Below are 15,669 nucleotides of genomic sequence, written 5' to 3'. Positions count from 1 at the left end.
GAAAGAAAACAAAACATCTGCTAATAAGAGAAAAACAACACATTCTTCAAAGAAAAGGCACATGTGCAATGAAAACAAATATTTAACTTAAACTTTTCAACTTTAACTGAGTTTTTAACTCTTCTGTGTCCACCTTTCGTTTCGCCATTTTTGATGGGTATCTGAAAGGTAACACTTGCTGTTACAATCACTGCTGATGAATAATGAAATGAGGCGGCCTTGCGCACCATGCTCCCGTCTCCCGCTCTGCACGCCACCGTTGCATTATGGGAAATGTAGTATCGGCGCATCTGAAATACCAGCGTCCTGCGGGCCGGTTCTAATAATAAATTAATATCATCCCGAGGGCCAAATAAATTCCTTTCTCGGGCCGGACCTGGCCCGCGGGCCTTGACTTTGACATATGCTCTAAAGAGTGGTATCCATGTGGTTATCAACACGTACGTCCTGTGGCACGTTTGCTGGGTTCTCTGGTTTCTTCCCACATTCCAAAAACCTTAAATGATTGTGAGTGTGAAAAGTTGTTTTGCCCCGCTATGGAAACAAGTGTCATGCCCTTCCTGTTGCCCAAAATCATCTGGGTTCGACTTCAGCTCAATTGGACCCTAATGAGGCAAAAACTGTAGCAAGTGGCTGGAGGGAAGGTCCACAACACATTTCATTGATTTTTATGATTAATTGCTTTTCGCTGTACATGCTCATTGACAAGCTACTTCATCAAGTACACTTTAACAAATCTAATGGGATCCAACTCGAAAAGTGATATTGAATATCGACATTGTATTGCGTTTGAAGTTGTGTACACCTGCATTGCATCGTACTGTTCGTAATAATTTGCATGTCATGTATCTAAACAAGTCGTCTAAAATATTCAACGCATCCCTCACTATAACGCAATACAAGTGTGCAGCTCTGGAAACGACAACCACTTGCAGAACGTTGAGGTTATGTTGTCATTGTCAGCAATTATGATTTCTAACACTCGGCTTTTAAAATGAGTTTATTAAAAAATTGTGGAATTACAGTGAATTGAATGAGTCCTCAATCATAACGTTAAAATGACAAAACAAGATGGGGAAACCAGGATGTGTGATCAACTTTGGAACAGGCACTACAAACACCATTTTGGTGAAGTACATCAAGGGACCAGTGACATTAAAACATTTCTGCGGACATGCGGCTGACAGATGATGAAATAAATGTGACACTACAAAAGACATTATTTCACAATATGTTAAAATTATAGTTTGAGGTTGTGGGCAATGACATGTTACACACAGTTAGATGACCTTTTTAGGATGATGTGCCTTCAAAGTATATATTTTATATAAGCATCATACAATGGCAAACTTCAGTTGTTTGTTAGAGAAAATGCAAGTTGTGCAAAAAGAACTGAAACATAGAACAGTTTGTCACATGCCTTCAAAGTTTAGAGACGAATGAAGTACAGTTCTAAAGGCTAGAGTGCATTTCAGGTTCATCCAGAAATTTCACATGAAAGCTGAATATCACTACATTTTTTGAGTCTGCAGTGATTTAACATCAAAACTTCTGCTGGTATTATCACAATACGGATTTAATGATATGATAATTATCACGATATTGTTGGGAGGTAGGCAATATATAAAAGAATTGGAATGTGTCTTTACAAAAAAGGAAACAAGCTTGTGATATTGAAAAAGAAAAAGCACTATATTGCATTTTTGCACATAGTAACAGGAACAGCAGTGACAAAGAAATCCTGTAAGCTTAGCCAGTCATTTTATTGTCATGCATTATGGTCTTTGTAGGTCACAATGAAGTGTTCAGCAGAAGTGGGCGAGAAGTAATGTTTTTTGATCGTCATTACCGTTACCTCCGTCTGCGTACCCTGTGATGCTTTGGTTGGATGACTTTCAGTGATTGTGCCTGCTGAAGTAGTGCAGCAATGCAGTTCTAACACCAGGCCCTTGTGCGATACAATCCTCAGTTGAAGTCTGACTCAGTGGCGGAATGTTCACGAGACTTTCAGGCTGTGCCTCCTGGAACTCTTCACCGTGTTCCTCACAAATGTTATGCAGCACGCAGCAGACGAGAGCCATTTTCCTGGCAAGCTCCACTTTGCAGTCCAGTTTCTTCGTGAGACATTTCCATCGACCTTTCAATCTCCTGAAGGTTGCTTCTAAAACAGACCTTGCACAGTTCAGTCGTGAGTTGTAGGCGACTTGCTCCGGAGTCAAGCGTTTCGTGTCCCAAAAGGGTGTTATGAGCCACTCCTCGATGGGGTAAGATGGGTCACCAATGAGGTAATGGCCAACATCACAGCCATTGATGTTGATTTTGTTCTGACCTAACAACCGCCCATCACATAGGAGCGTCCACAACGCTGACTGCTGTAGCACTGCGGCGTCACACGCACTACCCGGAGAATCAACACATATGTCCCAAAAGTGTCCTTTTCCATCCACAACCGCTTGAAGAATGACAGAGTGCTCGCCTTGCTGGTTTCTGTAGTGTTGGGGGTTCTCATTTGGAGTCGCTATTAAAATGTGGCAAACACCAAGTACACCCACACAATGTGGTGCTCCCCAAGTGTGATGAAACAATTTGGACATCTCCACCAACTTGTGAGCATCGGGGCATCTGATGTGGATGGGAAGCAGTAGTTTAATGACTGCGAAGCAGAAGTCTCGCACACATAAGTACACGGTGCTCAGGCCCACGCCAAAGAGACGGCTAATGGTCTTGTAGCCACCACCGTTGGCAAGCTTCCAAACGGCAATTGCAATCCTCTTTTCAAAAGGGATAGAAAGACGGAAGTTTGTGTCCCTTCTCCTCATAGCACGGCTCACCCGACAGCAGATGTACTCAAAGGACTTCCTGGATAAATGGAAATTCTGCTGGAACTGCGAAGGGCTGAAATCCGGAACGACGTGGTCCCACCAGTGCCGAGAACGCGGACGCATCCACACGGAAGGTGCCGTTCGCCTCGACATGAGCCACAACAGCACCTGATGATTCAGGGCAGGCATACAAACAGGGTATTAATCCAGTAGCTGGGTCTCCTCCCACCCATCCCATACAATTTAATATCACCTATGGACAAAATATAAAAACATACACTTGGAAATATTTGTTTTGTAAATTCTAGTTGTGCCAAGACAAATGATTCCTGAATACCATTTAAAATACTTAGAGCACCTCATTTTAACTCCCTCTTGATGACCAATTTACATATCAAAGACATACATTATAAAACAAAACAGGTTTTAAATAATCTTTTTTGGTGTTATTTTGTTGATAAAACTTTCTTGTTAAAACACTTGCATGCATTTAAAGTAGCAATTATGATTTTAGGGCAATGTCTCAGCAAACACAGAACCGTTAGTTAAACCTTTAGAAACGTTTTCTTAACTAACTTGTATAGCAGCTAAAACAGCTATCTTAAATTTATGAGCTAAAACTACAACACAAGCATTGATTCATAAACAGTCAAACTAAAATTTAATTTGGATTCAAATAAAATGTAATTGCAACGGATTTATTCAGCAATATCGTCGAAACGCGTGTTTTTTTTTTTAGGTAAATACAGCAAAATGTATGAGATGACAAATAATATACTGTGGTGGTGCATGTCATAAATGGTTGAGTTGGACAAATTAAGTGACATGATGGTTTACTACCTGCTTTTCTTGAAAGCTTGACAAAAAAGGCATTGAGAAAAAGGTCAGACAAAGCTTAATGCCCTTCCAATCTGGAAAGAGTGGCACAGCTCCAACCACATGCATCAATCGAAAGCACACGTTAACCAGCTGTGGACTGAAAGAATTCACGATGAAGCAATTAAGACTCGAGCCTGAGGGTCGTTTCACGAGAGAACGAGAAAATAGGTCACAGTGTCAGGCATAACATCACTTTTAAAAAGTTACCTTCTTCCTGTTACGTAATCTCTGTTGATGCATATGCCTTAGAAGTTGAAGAAGTCGATGACGGGTTCCAATAAAAGATCGCAAAGTCAGGAGCAATGTTTTCACACACTCTTTCTCCATCATTTGTCATTGTGTTTCTTCTTCCTTGAATAGTGCTTGGCAACTCGCATTCGTGCACATTACCGCCACCTCAAGTAAATGTTTCTACTTCCTTAAATGTTTTAATTAGTTTTTGCGTTTTTCCCTCGACTGGACTTTCTGTGGATTACTTCACAAACATTAATGTTTATGTCCCATCGAAGGTTTTGTAATAATAAAGGTTAAAAATTTATATCTACTTCCGTGGACGAAAAAGAAGTTCCCTATTTGGACACGTGACATGTGCGGCATTGACGTAGAACTCCACGACCCGCCCCGTAAACTGAACAATAACTTCTTTGGACTCTGAATTGTACGTCAATGTGGTTGCCATTATGGATGTGTAAAGACGGTGCGTTCGCGGATGACGAGACGTTTTGACTGTTTAGCAGTCAATTGGTGAGATTTAATGGGATTAAGACTAAAGACTTTCGGTTGTATGCGGCAATGATAACATCACATTTAAAAAAAAAATTTCACTTTATGACTAGTACTATGAACGAATAGTAAACAAATTTTTTTTCTTTACCAAATATACACAAATCACCAAATAAGATAGGATTAATCAAGATATGGATTTAAATATTATTGTTACAAAAACACCGATTACATTATTAGCTCCTTGCAATCCTAAACACAAGTACACACCTTTATCCCTTATTCCCACATCCACTCGGGCGCTGACGTATCGCAACGTCTGAATGTTTATGGGACAAACCACGCGACATTGAAAATTATTTGTTTCGTGTGTATGAAAAAGAGCTCAAGGAAATAATAAAATGTTAAAGTATCAGACAGGCACAAGGACCCGGCATCCTTTTCCAGGACTACCCGTCTGCAAATCGTGTTTGTCCCAACAGGAGGAGTGCATTCTTGTGTGCAAGTATGGATAAGTATGCAGTTTGTGCATTCGTTTTAGCACTCGGTGCATTTCTGCAAATTAATACGGTTTTTACTCAAGATTCTAAAAATAATTTGACAGGTAAGATCGTTATTATTCTCATAGTCATTTTTACTCAGTTAAAAACAAACAACAAAACAACTCTGAAGTTGACACTCTCATGATTCAGTGTTTTCTTCTTTGTTTTTTTTCCAGGGATCCTCCCGAAAGCTGGTCAATGTCCTCGTCTTCTTCAAGTGGTGCCATCACTTAAAGGGTGTGCGTGTGATCAAGACTGTCCAGAGAACCACAAGTGTTGCGTCTTTGACTGTGGAGCTGTCTGCGTCCCTCCTTCTTTCAGTATGAGCCACAATCGTCGATCACGCTTGTATCCTATGCGACACACCCTTCCACCTTAAATGTGCTCATTTTAAGATGTTCTGATTTTCAGTTAAGCCAGGAGTGTGTCCTCGTCGAAACTGGGGCACTGGGATGTGTGCAGAGTTTTGCTCTGACGACAGTGACTGCCCCGATGAGGAGAAATGCTGCCACAACGGATGCGGGCATGAGTGCATTGCACCTTACAAAGGTGGGAGTTTTCTGTACCCCGTGGCGGCATTGATCCGTTGGATACTTTTTGTTGTGTAACCCTGCAGTTGGTGTTTTTTGTGTGTCAGTGAAACCAGGCCGTTGCGCGTTGCCCCAAGGAACTCCCATGTGTGCAGAGTACTGCTACCATGACGGCCAGTGTCCAGGGGAGCAGAAATGCTGCAGGACAACCTGTGGTCACGCCTGCAGTGAGCCCTGCTGAGTAGACATCAATCGAATTCATGACATTTTTTTTGTTTTTCTTCCAAATATATTGAGGTAGGTTCCTCAAATAACCAGACGCCTTTCTAGCGGTGTCCACATAGTGAATACAAGTATTCAGATGATCCGCATTTTGACTTTTAGCTTAAATCATTTCCTGTTACTTGCACAATAGTGAATAAATGTGTTCGAAATTAGAAACGTGTTGCATAATTGTTTACAAAATATGAACTGAAAACATCTTGTAGGAATGCCGCTTTCAACATGCAAAGATCCGCTTTACAAGTTGGAGCAGCACATCTCATAGCATCTTCAACACAGCTGTCAGAGATGCTTTTCATTAAGAATACTAAAGCCTGCTCTTCAAACGCTTCTGGAGGACACAATTTGCAGCTGATCTACCACGCACCCCCCTTTCACGTGGTGACCTTATGTGCTGGGGTGAGCTTTGGATACAGAGAACTCAGTGTTTGTCTGTACCGTACATAAATGAGTGCAGTCAGAGAGAAGTAATCCAGTTCCAGCACTGACAGTTTATGAATGTGACCCCTTTTCCTGAGCTCATAATTACAATGGTCATTTAATCACAGTAAAAGCATTTTGCCGAGTATGCAGGCAGAGCAATGTTATTTTGGGTGTTCTGTATAATGTATGGATGACAAAAAAATCCTCCAAAGTGTAGTCAATATGTGAATTCAATCTCTAAGATGCATTCATTCAACTGATGAGTAAGGGGAAAATAACAGCCGCCCAATGACAACAAAGCATAAATGTTCTATTTTTCATTTAATGTTACATTAACTTTAGAAAAACTAGCTAAACTGACAGCAGTGAAAATTTTGGTCTTATTTTATAAATCCAGCTACCACTTAATTAAATACATATACACAATCTTTAGGTGTACAATCTTTTTATTTTATGTGCAAGAAGGCTCACATTTCACTGATGCTGCCCAAGATGTAGTCGCAAGAGGAGTCCTGAATGTTAAAGAAAACAAATAAGGTCGGGTTGCATCAGAAAGCGCATCTGGTGTAAAAACTGATAAATCATACAAGTGAGGTGAAGCAGCTCAGATAATGGATGTTGTTCATGCGTTCAAAAAAACACAGCTGATTAGCTGCAGGCCTGAGAAGATTGCTGCAGTCTTTCTGTTAGAGTATTGCTCCACGTAGGGTCAGTCACAGTTCAGTCAGTACCTTGCATGAAGCTTGACTTGCCAAATACAGTGCAAAAATAAGACAACTTGATGGGTATCGAGTCCCAGGTGCCGGTCACAATTCAGGCCTTGATTTTCTAGAATGCGTAATAAACAGCAGAGCAAACAAAATGATACAAATAAATGATTCATGAGCCATTTTGCTCATGCAAACTAGCTGTGTTGTGTCTCAGTAAAACACATACAGACCGACTGCTCAATAAATCCACCAGTGCAGTGATTCCCAACCACTGCAGCATTTCACTGAATGGGTCAGAAAATCTATATTTATAAAGAAAACGTCTGTCTTTGTGTCGAGAGGCTGAACGTTTATAATGCTCTTCCACTAGATGGCAGAATGTGCAATAAACGTGGGAACCAACTTGTTTCCATTCATGCAACAGAATAAAAAGTATAGAATGCTTCTAGATTGTATGTTAAAAAACATAAGTCAATTTGTGGGTGGATGAAGACATGATCGTTATTTTTGTTAGGACAAGCATCATATTGTCTGATGGTGTGCCGTAAATTTTACATATATGTGCCGTGGCTAAATAGAGTTTGGGAAACACTGCACTTGCGCATGTGTGTGCGTTTGTGGAAACTTAAGTGTCAAAAACAGCAAAAAGGGTCTGTTGTGAGCATTGTTTGGCAGTCAGGAGCTCAGACATTCTGCTTCCCGGCTTCCTTAAAGTTCACAACTAGAAGCTCCTGTCCTCCATCCATATTCAATACAAGTTGTACATGTCCTTAAGCGACCATGCGCAATCCTGGAAACATGTATTCCAAATAAATAAAAGAAAATGCAATCAGTTCTCCCCTGAATAGGGCTTATCCATCAGTGGTCTTAACTAAAAGAAGAGAGTAGAACGGGACTGTTTCTCTGCCATTTTTCAAAGTGGCGGCACGCCACGCATTTTCCGGATTTGGTTGGCAATGCGTTTGGCCAGTCCCTGCCTGGGCTCCCCGATCTGGAAATTGCGTGACATCAGGTTGAAGAGGGATCCATAACCCACAGCCACTACGGTGCAAGTCAGGCAGATGACGTTGTAAGGCATGCTGAAGTCAGGAGTGGGTAGGTTGACAAGCAGAGGTTCTGTGTAGAGGCGCACAAAAAAGCTGGACTCTTCTTTACTGGGGAAGCTGCAGGCAGACAAGACAAACGATAATGAAATTAGAGAACCTTCTGACCTTGTGGAGTCTATATCCTACAAAATACTTACAAACTGTTGAAAAGAGGGGATTCGTGTGTGGCATTTGTATCCATGGCAACAATGCTTGGTACAAGAGAACTGACAACTGAAGACCTACAAGTCCAAGAGAGAAATGGGATTTTATAAATACTTACTGTATAAAGTATGCGCAACACGTCAAAAAGTAGATGTGATGTCATGAAAAAATAATGAAAAAAAAACAACTAATCAAACACAAACCCGACATAGAAGCCATGATTAGGGTCAGGGGGGCACTCGGTCCACTTGAGCATAGCTCTCTCAAAATGCACGGTGACTTCAGTGACGGAGTTGGGAGGAAGTTGCAACAGCATCTCCAGCATGTGCGGCTTCACGCGGTCCTTGGACGGCTCATACTGGATATAACCTGCCGGCAGGGGCACAGCGGAAAGTTTAGCATTCATTGTCTTGATTAATCAGCCATTTACAACGTAATTCTGTTGCGCGCAGCAGTGGTGCAAAAGACACCAAATGTGCACTTTGCTTTGACAGTTGGAAGACAGTGGCGAGTTAAGAAGCCTGACAAGGAGTAAGTTCAACACAAGGATAAAATAGGATACAAGACACTTGCATAATCAATCATGATTCTTCAAACAGGACAATTTCAGGACTCATGGGAAACATGTTCATTTTCAATTTGTTGAAGACAACAGAAGTACTTCAGTGTTTAACCATGAAAAAATGACTGAGTAACATGAGACTCAAGTAAAAGAATGTTTAAATTTTCTGAGTTGAACAATTCCTTTTAAATCTTTGAAATATTGCCTGAGTTGAACAATTCCTTTTAAATCTTTGAAATATTGCCTGAGTTGAACAATTCCTTTTAAATCTTTGAAATAGCCAACTTGAATCATTGCGTTAGAAGCTAGTGGATATTGTCACCTCAAAATTCAACACGAAATTGAAAAACATCTCATTAAAAAGAGAATAACTAACAAAGAATATAATTAGATAAACATTTGAATCGCCCCGACTATATTACTATTTCACTGTAATCTTGGTCTTTAGGTACATTTTGTGTGATCTTGCAGGTGGGAAAAGGAATGCTGGGTGTTGCGTCCCATTTATAATTTACAATGTCAAAGCATAATTTGTATTTTAAAATTCAAATTTAAACGCGTTGCACTGTTAGGATTTTGTAATTCCTATGGTTAAATTACTTTTAATTGTAATTTTGTGATCATATCAACAATTATGAGAATTTGTGGCATCATCTCGAGTCAATACTTTATGTGAGGTGGAGAGATCACAAACACCTGTAGATTAATTTCTGGAATAAACTATTCATTTGTTATCAAATACTGTTGTTAGTTTGCCCAAGTTCTAACTTGTTATGTATGGTACAAAACATTTCAACCGATAAAGATAATCGAAGTTCCTGTTTTGTTTGGCTAATACAGATATCTGATCCTTTTTTTTTAAATTCTTTTTTAAATAAAGTATACTACAAATATACCTGTTGTCGCAATTTAAAGGAATGTTTCAGTAAAAATACTATCGCCATAGCTGCACTTCAATCCGCAGTGGCTATAAGAATTGCGACACGCACTGTGGAAGACTATGCTGTGGCATAGCGTTTGCTATCCATCCACCCATTTTCTGAAGAACCTATCCTGACAGTTAACATTTAAACTATTCATAATATATTTCGGCTCAGCTGCCACGCTTTTATTTACGTTGCCTTCGCCACCGACAACGCCTGCCAGACCAGGTACCAATTCGGAGGCATCGCAAATCATGCGCCATCTTATTCGTCTGGTTGAAAATACGGTGAGAAGTCGCTGGAACTGATGAATTTGTACTGTAATCCAATGTCGATTAAATCCATGTGATTATAGTATCCAGCAATGAAAGTAAAAGTACAGCAAAGCACTCCGGACCAGGAGCAGGCCGGCCCAGAGGCAGTGCCACAGCTGTAGGGCGAGGTAACCGCAGAGGGAGCCTCAGCTATGGTTGTCATTGAAGTGAATCTAACCGTGCTCTGGTGAAAATAATTCCCACAAGTTTCAATTCAATATTTATAATGAATATTATTTTTAGAGTCAAGGAGACTTCAGGTGGTTACACATTAGGATATTTTAACGCGGCTTTGTGCCAGATCAGAATGATAAAAGTGATATAATTTTTTTCCTAATTAGCATGCATCCCTAGTCCTAACTTGCTTTAAGACATATTACAAGTCTGAGTGAGAGGGTTCATTTCCTCTTTACTCACTGGGAGTGGGAGTGTTATTCTTCCCCTTGCTGGTGACGTTGAGGGTGTGTATGTAGAGACGAAGGTACCATGGCACAGAGTCCAGCAGTAGCACAGGAAAAGACCTGTAGGGGTGGTTGTTGTACATCAGCGTGTGGATCTCTCCAGTGTGCAGCCTGTAACCCGCCACATAGCGCTCTGCGTGGAGCAACGGGCGCAGCATTTGAGCTGTAGGAGGACCAAAAGAGGACAAGGCAGTCATACGTGAGGAAATTCACAATGAAAACCAGTTCAAGTGTCTTTCCAGCTGGTCTTCTGACTCACCATCGCTAGATTTCCAGCGAATCATAAGGTTGAGAGAGGACGTTGCGCCAAAGGTGCTTTTTTGGGTCAGGTCGTAGACAGAGAAGGTCCGTCTGTCCCCTAGCACCACTGCATGGCTCAGCAGAGGAGTAGCAGGGCTCAGCACAAAATCCTCCCCCTGTCAAATGACTAATATTACTCTAAAATGTGTGCAGACAGGATCTTTCTGTTTGACCAGATTTTAGTGCGCCAATCAAACCTCAGCATGGTCCGAAACGTCTACATAGATTTTACTGGAGGAAGCCAGCGGACATGCCTCCGTCAGGGTACGGGAGAACATCTTGAAAAGAGACCACTCTGTGAAAGAGAGCAGTTGAAGCCGCATGTTAAAACATGTCATCTTCAGTCGCCGACAAATGTGAAGCACAAGCTGGGTGGGATTCCGACCTGGTTTGCTTTGTCCGGAAATGTGAACATCGAAGACCACATTCAGCGTCTGTCTCAGCTCCCACGAGGTGGTTGTGCATTGTGCATCCTCACACACGGGTCGGATGTGTACTGCCTGGGAATGAAAACTGCTGTAGAAGAGTTTCTCCGACTTTAGCAGGACAGCAAGGCCAGCCTGTGGAAGCAAAAGGCCAATATAATAAACAGATGTTTTGCTGATGTTTGTTAGAAACAATCAATAGAAACAATCAATTCCCAAGATCATGTACGACAAATGGTGACGGATAAGTGGTACAGTGTTAAAAGGTATTCATGAAGACTCACCTTGGATCCACATGGGAGGAGTTTCTTCCAGGGCGTCAAATTTTCCGTGCATACAATTTCACGTGGAAGGGTGGCGTAGCGTAGGAAGCGGTGGTCGGTCACTGAGGGCGACAAAGAGCCCATTTAGCATCAAGCCACTTTCATCGATGCATTCATTGTAAATTAGTGCCAACCACAGTACAGTTCAAATGGTAGACCTTGATATGGCTTAATCGGTTAGAAGAATTTTAGTCTGCTGTATCTTGGAATCGGCATCGGCCTAAAAAAAAAATAGGTTGGGCCAAAGGAACACTAGAAACTTTTACTCAATTTTGAGATCTATTACACTCACTTGTGGTTGACATCTTGTAAATGAATTACTAATTCAAGAATAAGCTTTGCTGGACTTACATTAGTATGTACCCTTTTACAATGTTACTCAAAAACCAACAGCACACACCCATCCATCCATTCATCTTCTGTACCGCTTCTCCTCACTAGGGTTGCGGGGGGTGCTGGAGCCTATCCCAGCTATCTTCGGGCAGTAGGCGGGGGGACACCCTGAACTGGTCGCCAGCCAATCGCAGGGCACACAGAGACGAACAACCATCCGCGCTCACACTCATACCTAGGGGCAATTTAGAGTGTTCAATCGGCCTGCCATGCATGTTTTTGGAATGTGGGAGGAAACCGGAGTACCTGGAGGAAACCCACGCAAGCACGGGGAGAACATGCAAACTCCACACAGGATGGCCGGAGCCGGATCGAACCCACGCCCGATGCTGTCTCTCACTGTGAGGCCATCGTGCTAACCAGTCGGCCACCGTGCCGCCAACAGCACACATATGTAGAATATTTTGTGGTACTGTTGATGGGCTGTACTTTGCGACATTGCCACAATCTTGCTAAATCAGTGGCAGAAACTCTGCACTTACAGCAGAACCCAGGAATACATTTTGAAAGTAATATGGTCAACATTTACCACAACAATCCTGTTCCACTGATGCTAAAAAGTAGCACAGTACAACCCAGATTACCTCACTGCAAAGACTGCTGGAAAATGGCTTAATGGGATGCCGGGACTACAGCATGTACAAATGTGAGGAGCCAACACCATCACCGTCTACATAATTCAAACAGAACGTGTTCAACAGCGTCAAACGCTACCGTTGCCTATCCCCAGTGGCTTGAAGGAGGCGCTGGGCTGAATGCTGTTGATGGAGCCAATGAAGTTCAATGAGGCGCAGAAGATCCCCGACAAAACATTGGTCAAATCGCTCCATGTGCTGTCCACACTGAAAGAATCCAGAAAGTAATGACTCCACTATAATATGCATCTCTAAGAGGGTGTTAAGAGAGGCTAATAATTACAACAGAGTGATGTCATGTCATGTAAAAGGCTACTCACTCTGTTACGGAGTCCTGGAACCAGACCCAGAGCTCAGCTCCAGGGGGAGACGGATGATAAGGCTGTCCCCATTGCATGGTCCTCCAGTACCCCTGCGTGAAGGAGATGTGCAGCTCACGCACGGAGAATTTCGAGATTACTTGTCCCAGTGACTTCGGAAAAAGTCGGTAATGGGACACTGCGGAGAAAAAGCAAGAATAAATGGTGCGTGTTGAAAAAAAAAAAAAACATATCGAAACACTATGGATTGATTAATATGTCATTCAATAAAAGAAAAAAAATATTTGTCTGTCGCAAGGTACGGTTATTCTTCTCTTTTGTACCATGCAAGAAACTGGTCAGTCAGAAACCACAAATACTTTGCAAAGGTCATTTTCAAACCCTCAGGGACATAAAAGGGTCCTACCAGCTCTCTCCCCACCATTCCAGCCCAAAACATGACACCCCCACTTCTCGCTTGATCTGATGACGTTATCTGGCAAAAACCTCTATTTTGTCCTTGTCTAATTATAATTATTAATATCTAATTTAATTCTTTTTCCAATGCATTTTTGCTATGGTGGGGTGGACTGTAGAGCAAAGCTACAATTTATTTAGATATACTTCCATCTTCTGATCGAATTGCTGAACAATTACAATTTTTCTTCAAACCTTCTGATCACTGATCGACACCCAGAATCCTGATCGCGTAGTCAAGTCTTTTCGTATTATCACTCCACATGTCGAGTGAGGCTGTTAAGTAAGTAGTGTGTGTTTTAAACTTTTATTTTGTGTGCCAAAGGCCAAACAATGGAGAACAAAACTAACCACAGTAGGCTTTCTTACTCGAGCAATACAAGCTTTTTACGAATGTGTACTACAGATTGTGTGAGCGCCACCTTAGTTTTTTGACAGTGTCGTTGCAGTAGTTTGTGATCAAAGATGGATGATTGTGCAGGAGACTCAAACGGTCAAAGCAATAGCATGCACCCGAAAGTTTCAGTAACCAGAAAGCGTAATTGCCAAGCATTAATGTGCTTTTGTGTCCAGCTTCTATAGTACGAGCCTGTCTGAAAGGCAGCTTTTTAACTTTGTCAACAAACTCGACCAAATTAACACAGAGCTTTCACACCAGCTGCAACTGTGCCAATTCACTTAAAAGGACTCAAGATAAAAAAATGAGCACACACATTAAACAACAAAAACGTTTCACTATTCCTGTTGTTTGAAGTGGTTATAGATGAAAAAGAAACATTCAAAGCCCCTTTTGCAAGCTGATCAGAGATGTCACTCAGGGATGCTCCAAGCATTAAAGTAAACAACCAACTGCAACGTCGACACACATATATGAAGTTAAAGGTTTAATTCTCCAGTTCCAACTGGATCCATTTACATTTCCAAACACCTCTCCTCTCAATATCATCTCCAGGGCCCATGTTGACAAGGCTCCTCATCCTCAGCTCCGATATACAACATGGTAGAAAAGTGCCGACATGCCCCTCAATACAAACAGCGGTAATGCAAGCACCAAGGACCAATATTCTCCTTTAATGAAGGTCATGGCCAGAAATGCTGAAAACAGTCATAAATGGGTCCAGATGATAAATAATAACCATTAAATAACAAAAAAGATGGTAAAATAAAACTTAAAGTGAAAAATCGGCAAAGCATAGCAGGCTGTCATTCCAAACGTTCCAGTGTAGGTTGTTTTTTCACGCCAAAGAGAATCTCAGAATCTCGGCGACTTCCCCCGGGGTCTCCAGTCCGGAGCCGGGAAGGGCCTGCGACCTAAGCCTTGACCCTGAGGAGTGGGTCTTGGCCATCGTGCCAGTTATGTGGACAACAGTTTTATATTTGTATTTGACTTTGGTCTTGTTAGTTAATGTTCTTGTGTGTTTCAGTTGGGTAACGTGTTTGAGTTTTGGATTAAATGCTTAATAAAGAGTATATTGTTGATTCTCTTGGCGGCCTGGTAGTGTGATGTGGTAGCAGTCTCTGACTCCGGACTTGACCAGCTAAAAGTGGTGGCAGCGAACCATTGTCTGTCGGGCGCGATTTAGTAAACCCCGAGACGGTTTATTACACTGGAAAGCAATCACTGTAGAAATACAGAATCTAGACATGTTGCAAAAGCAGCGATTGGAGAAACACTGATATAAACACTCATTCTGCAGTTATTCTTGACCCTGTTTACTTTGAAGCGAAGTTGCAATGAGACACTTCGAGATTGGCTTTGAAAAAGACAGCACATGGCTTTTAACTTTGTTGCAAACTGGAAGTTTACCTTTGTTTCCTCCAAAGAAATCAGCTTCCCACAAGGTGCGGAACTGAAAGCTAGCGTAAATATCCCCCGACTGGAGCGGCCTGATGACCAGCTCTTCTTGAAAATCATCTTTCTCCATCTTCCCGTCCCCTCGGGCGTTTTTGTGTCCCGCGGTCGGATGGCCATTGTTCAATGTTGAGTCATGACCGAGTGCGACGACAATTAGCGACAAAATAATAAGAACTGACAGGGAAACCATGTTAGGGTACCTGTGAAGAGCCATTTTTCTGTACTACTGCCGGGGAGGAGGGACGATGTTTGGCTTCCGTCTTACGTCATTGGTCAAACCAACCAATGGACCCGCGAGATCGAGTCACGTGACCAAAAACATACACGCTTTGTTAATCGCTGCTTTATTACAACACTGACGTTTGATGTGGTTCAATAAAATTTAATATTTGCACCTGCGAATCTTGTGATAAGGTTATGATAATGGATGGTTCGATGGTTTGATAGTATGTATGATTTATTCAAATACAGAAATGTGTCGATGGACTCAAAGGATTTTCTGATTTGTTATTAAAAGTAAGCATGTCGTTGAATCGGTTAT

At 41.8% G+C, this 15,669-nt stretch overlaps 3 protein-coding genes across 4 annotated transcripts; 1 reads left to right on the top strand and 2 right to left on the bottom strand.

Annotated features, from left to right (window-relative positions):
* Positions 1 to 982: 982 nt before the first annotated feature.
* LOC148340238 (uncharacterized) lies at positions 983 to 4,275 on the bottom strand. Of its 2 annotated transcripts, none has more exons than XM_088290676.1 (2): positions 3,909 to 4,275; positions 983 to 2,990 (listed from the first exon to the last, which is right to left on the bottom strand). In XM_088290676.1, the coding sequence occupies exons 1-2, from the start codon at positions 4,029 to 4,031 to the stop codon at positions 1,896 to 1,898; spliced, it is 1,218 nt and encodes a 405-aa protein (XP_088146802.1). In that variant the 5' UTR covers positions 4,032 to 4,275; the 3' UTR covers positions 983 to 1,895. The 2 variants fall into 2 exon arrangements, with proteins under 2 accessions (XP_088146802.1, XP_088146803.1); XM_088290677.1 differs by lacking the exon at positions 3,909 to 4,275 and adding an exon at positions 3,663 to 3,854.
* A 585-nt stretch (positions 4,276 to 4,860) lies between these two features.
* On the top strand, positions 4,861 to 5,937 carry wfdc2 (WAP four-disulfide core domain 2). Its single transcript, XM_088290678.1, has 4 exons — positions 4,861 to 5,028; positions 5,143 to 5,286; positions 5,378 to 5,515; positions 5,604 to 5,937. The coding sequence occupies exons 1-4, from the start codon at positions 4,932 to 4,934 to the stop codon at positions 5,735 to 5,737; spliced, it is 513 nt and encodes a 170-aa protein (XP_088146804.1). The 5' UTR covers positions 4,861 to 4,931; the 3' UTR covers positions 5,738 to 5,937.
* A 692-nt stretch (positions 5,938 to 6,629) lies between these two features.
* On the bottom strand, positions 6,630 to 15,376 carry pigt (phosphatidylinositol glycan anchor biosynthesis, class T). Its single transcript, XM_088290675.1, has 11 exons — positions 15,081 to 15,376; positions 12,818 to 12,995; positions 12,577 to 12,704; positions 11,431 to 11,531; positions 11,107 to 11,281; positions 10,919 to 11,016; positions 10,681 to 10,837; positions 10,378 to 10,584; positions 8,365 to 8,530; positions 8,155 to 8,238; positions 6,630 to 8,074 (listed from the first exon to the last, which is right to left on the bottom strand). The coding sequence occupies exons 1-11, from the start codon at positions 15,340 to 15,342 to the stop codon at positions 7,825 to 7,827; spliced, it is 1,806 nt and encodes a 601-aa protein (XP_088146801.1). The 5' UTR covers positions 15,343 to 15,376; the 3' UTR covers positions 6,630 to 7,824.
* Between the last annotated feature and the right edge of the window lie 293 nt (positions 15,377 to 15,669).

Source organism: Idiotropiscis lumnitzeri, chromosome 3, assembly GCF_059441095.1.
Source record: "Idiotropiscis lumnitzeri isolate Australia: NSW breed Sydney's pygmy pipehorse chromosome 3, RoL_Ilum_1.0, whole genome shotgun sequence".
Taxonomy (NCBI): Eukaryota; Metazoa; Chordata; class Actinopteri; order Syngnathiformes; family Syngnathidae; genus Idiotropiscis; species Idiotropiscis lumnitzeri.
This window is presented reverse-complemented; position numbering and strand designations above follow the sequence as displayed.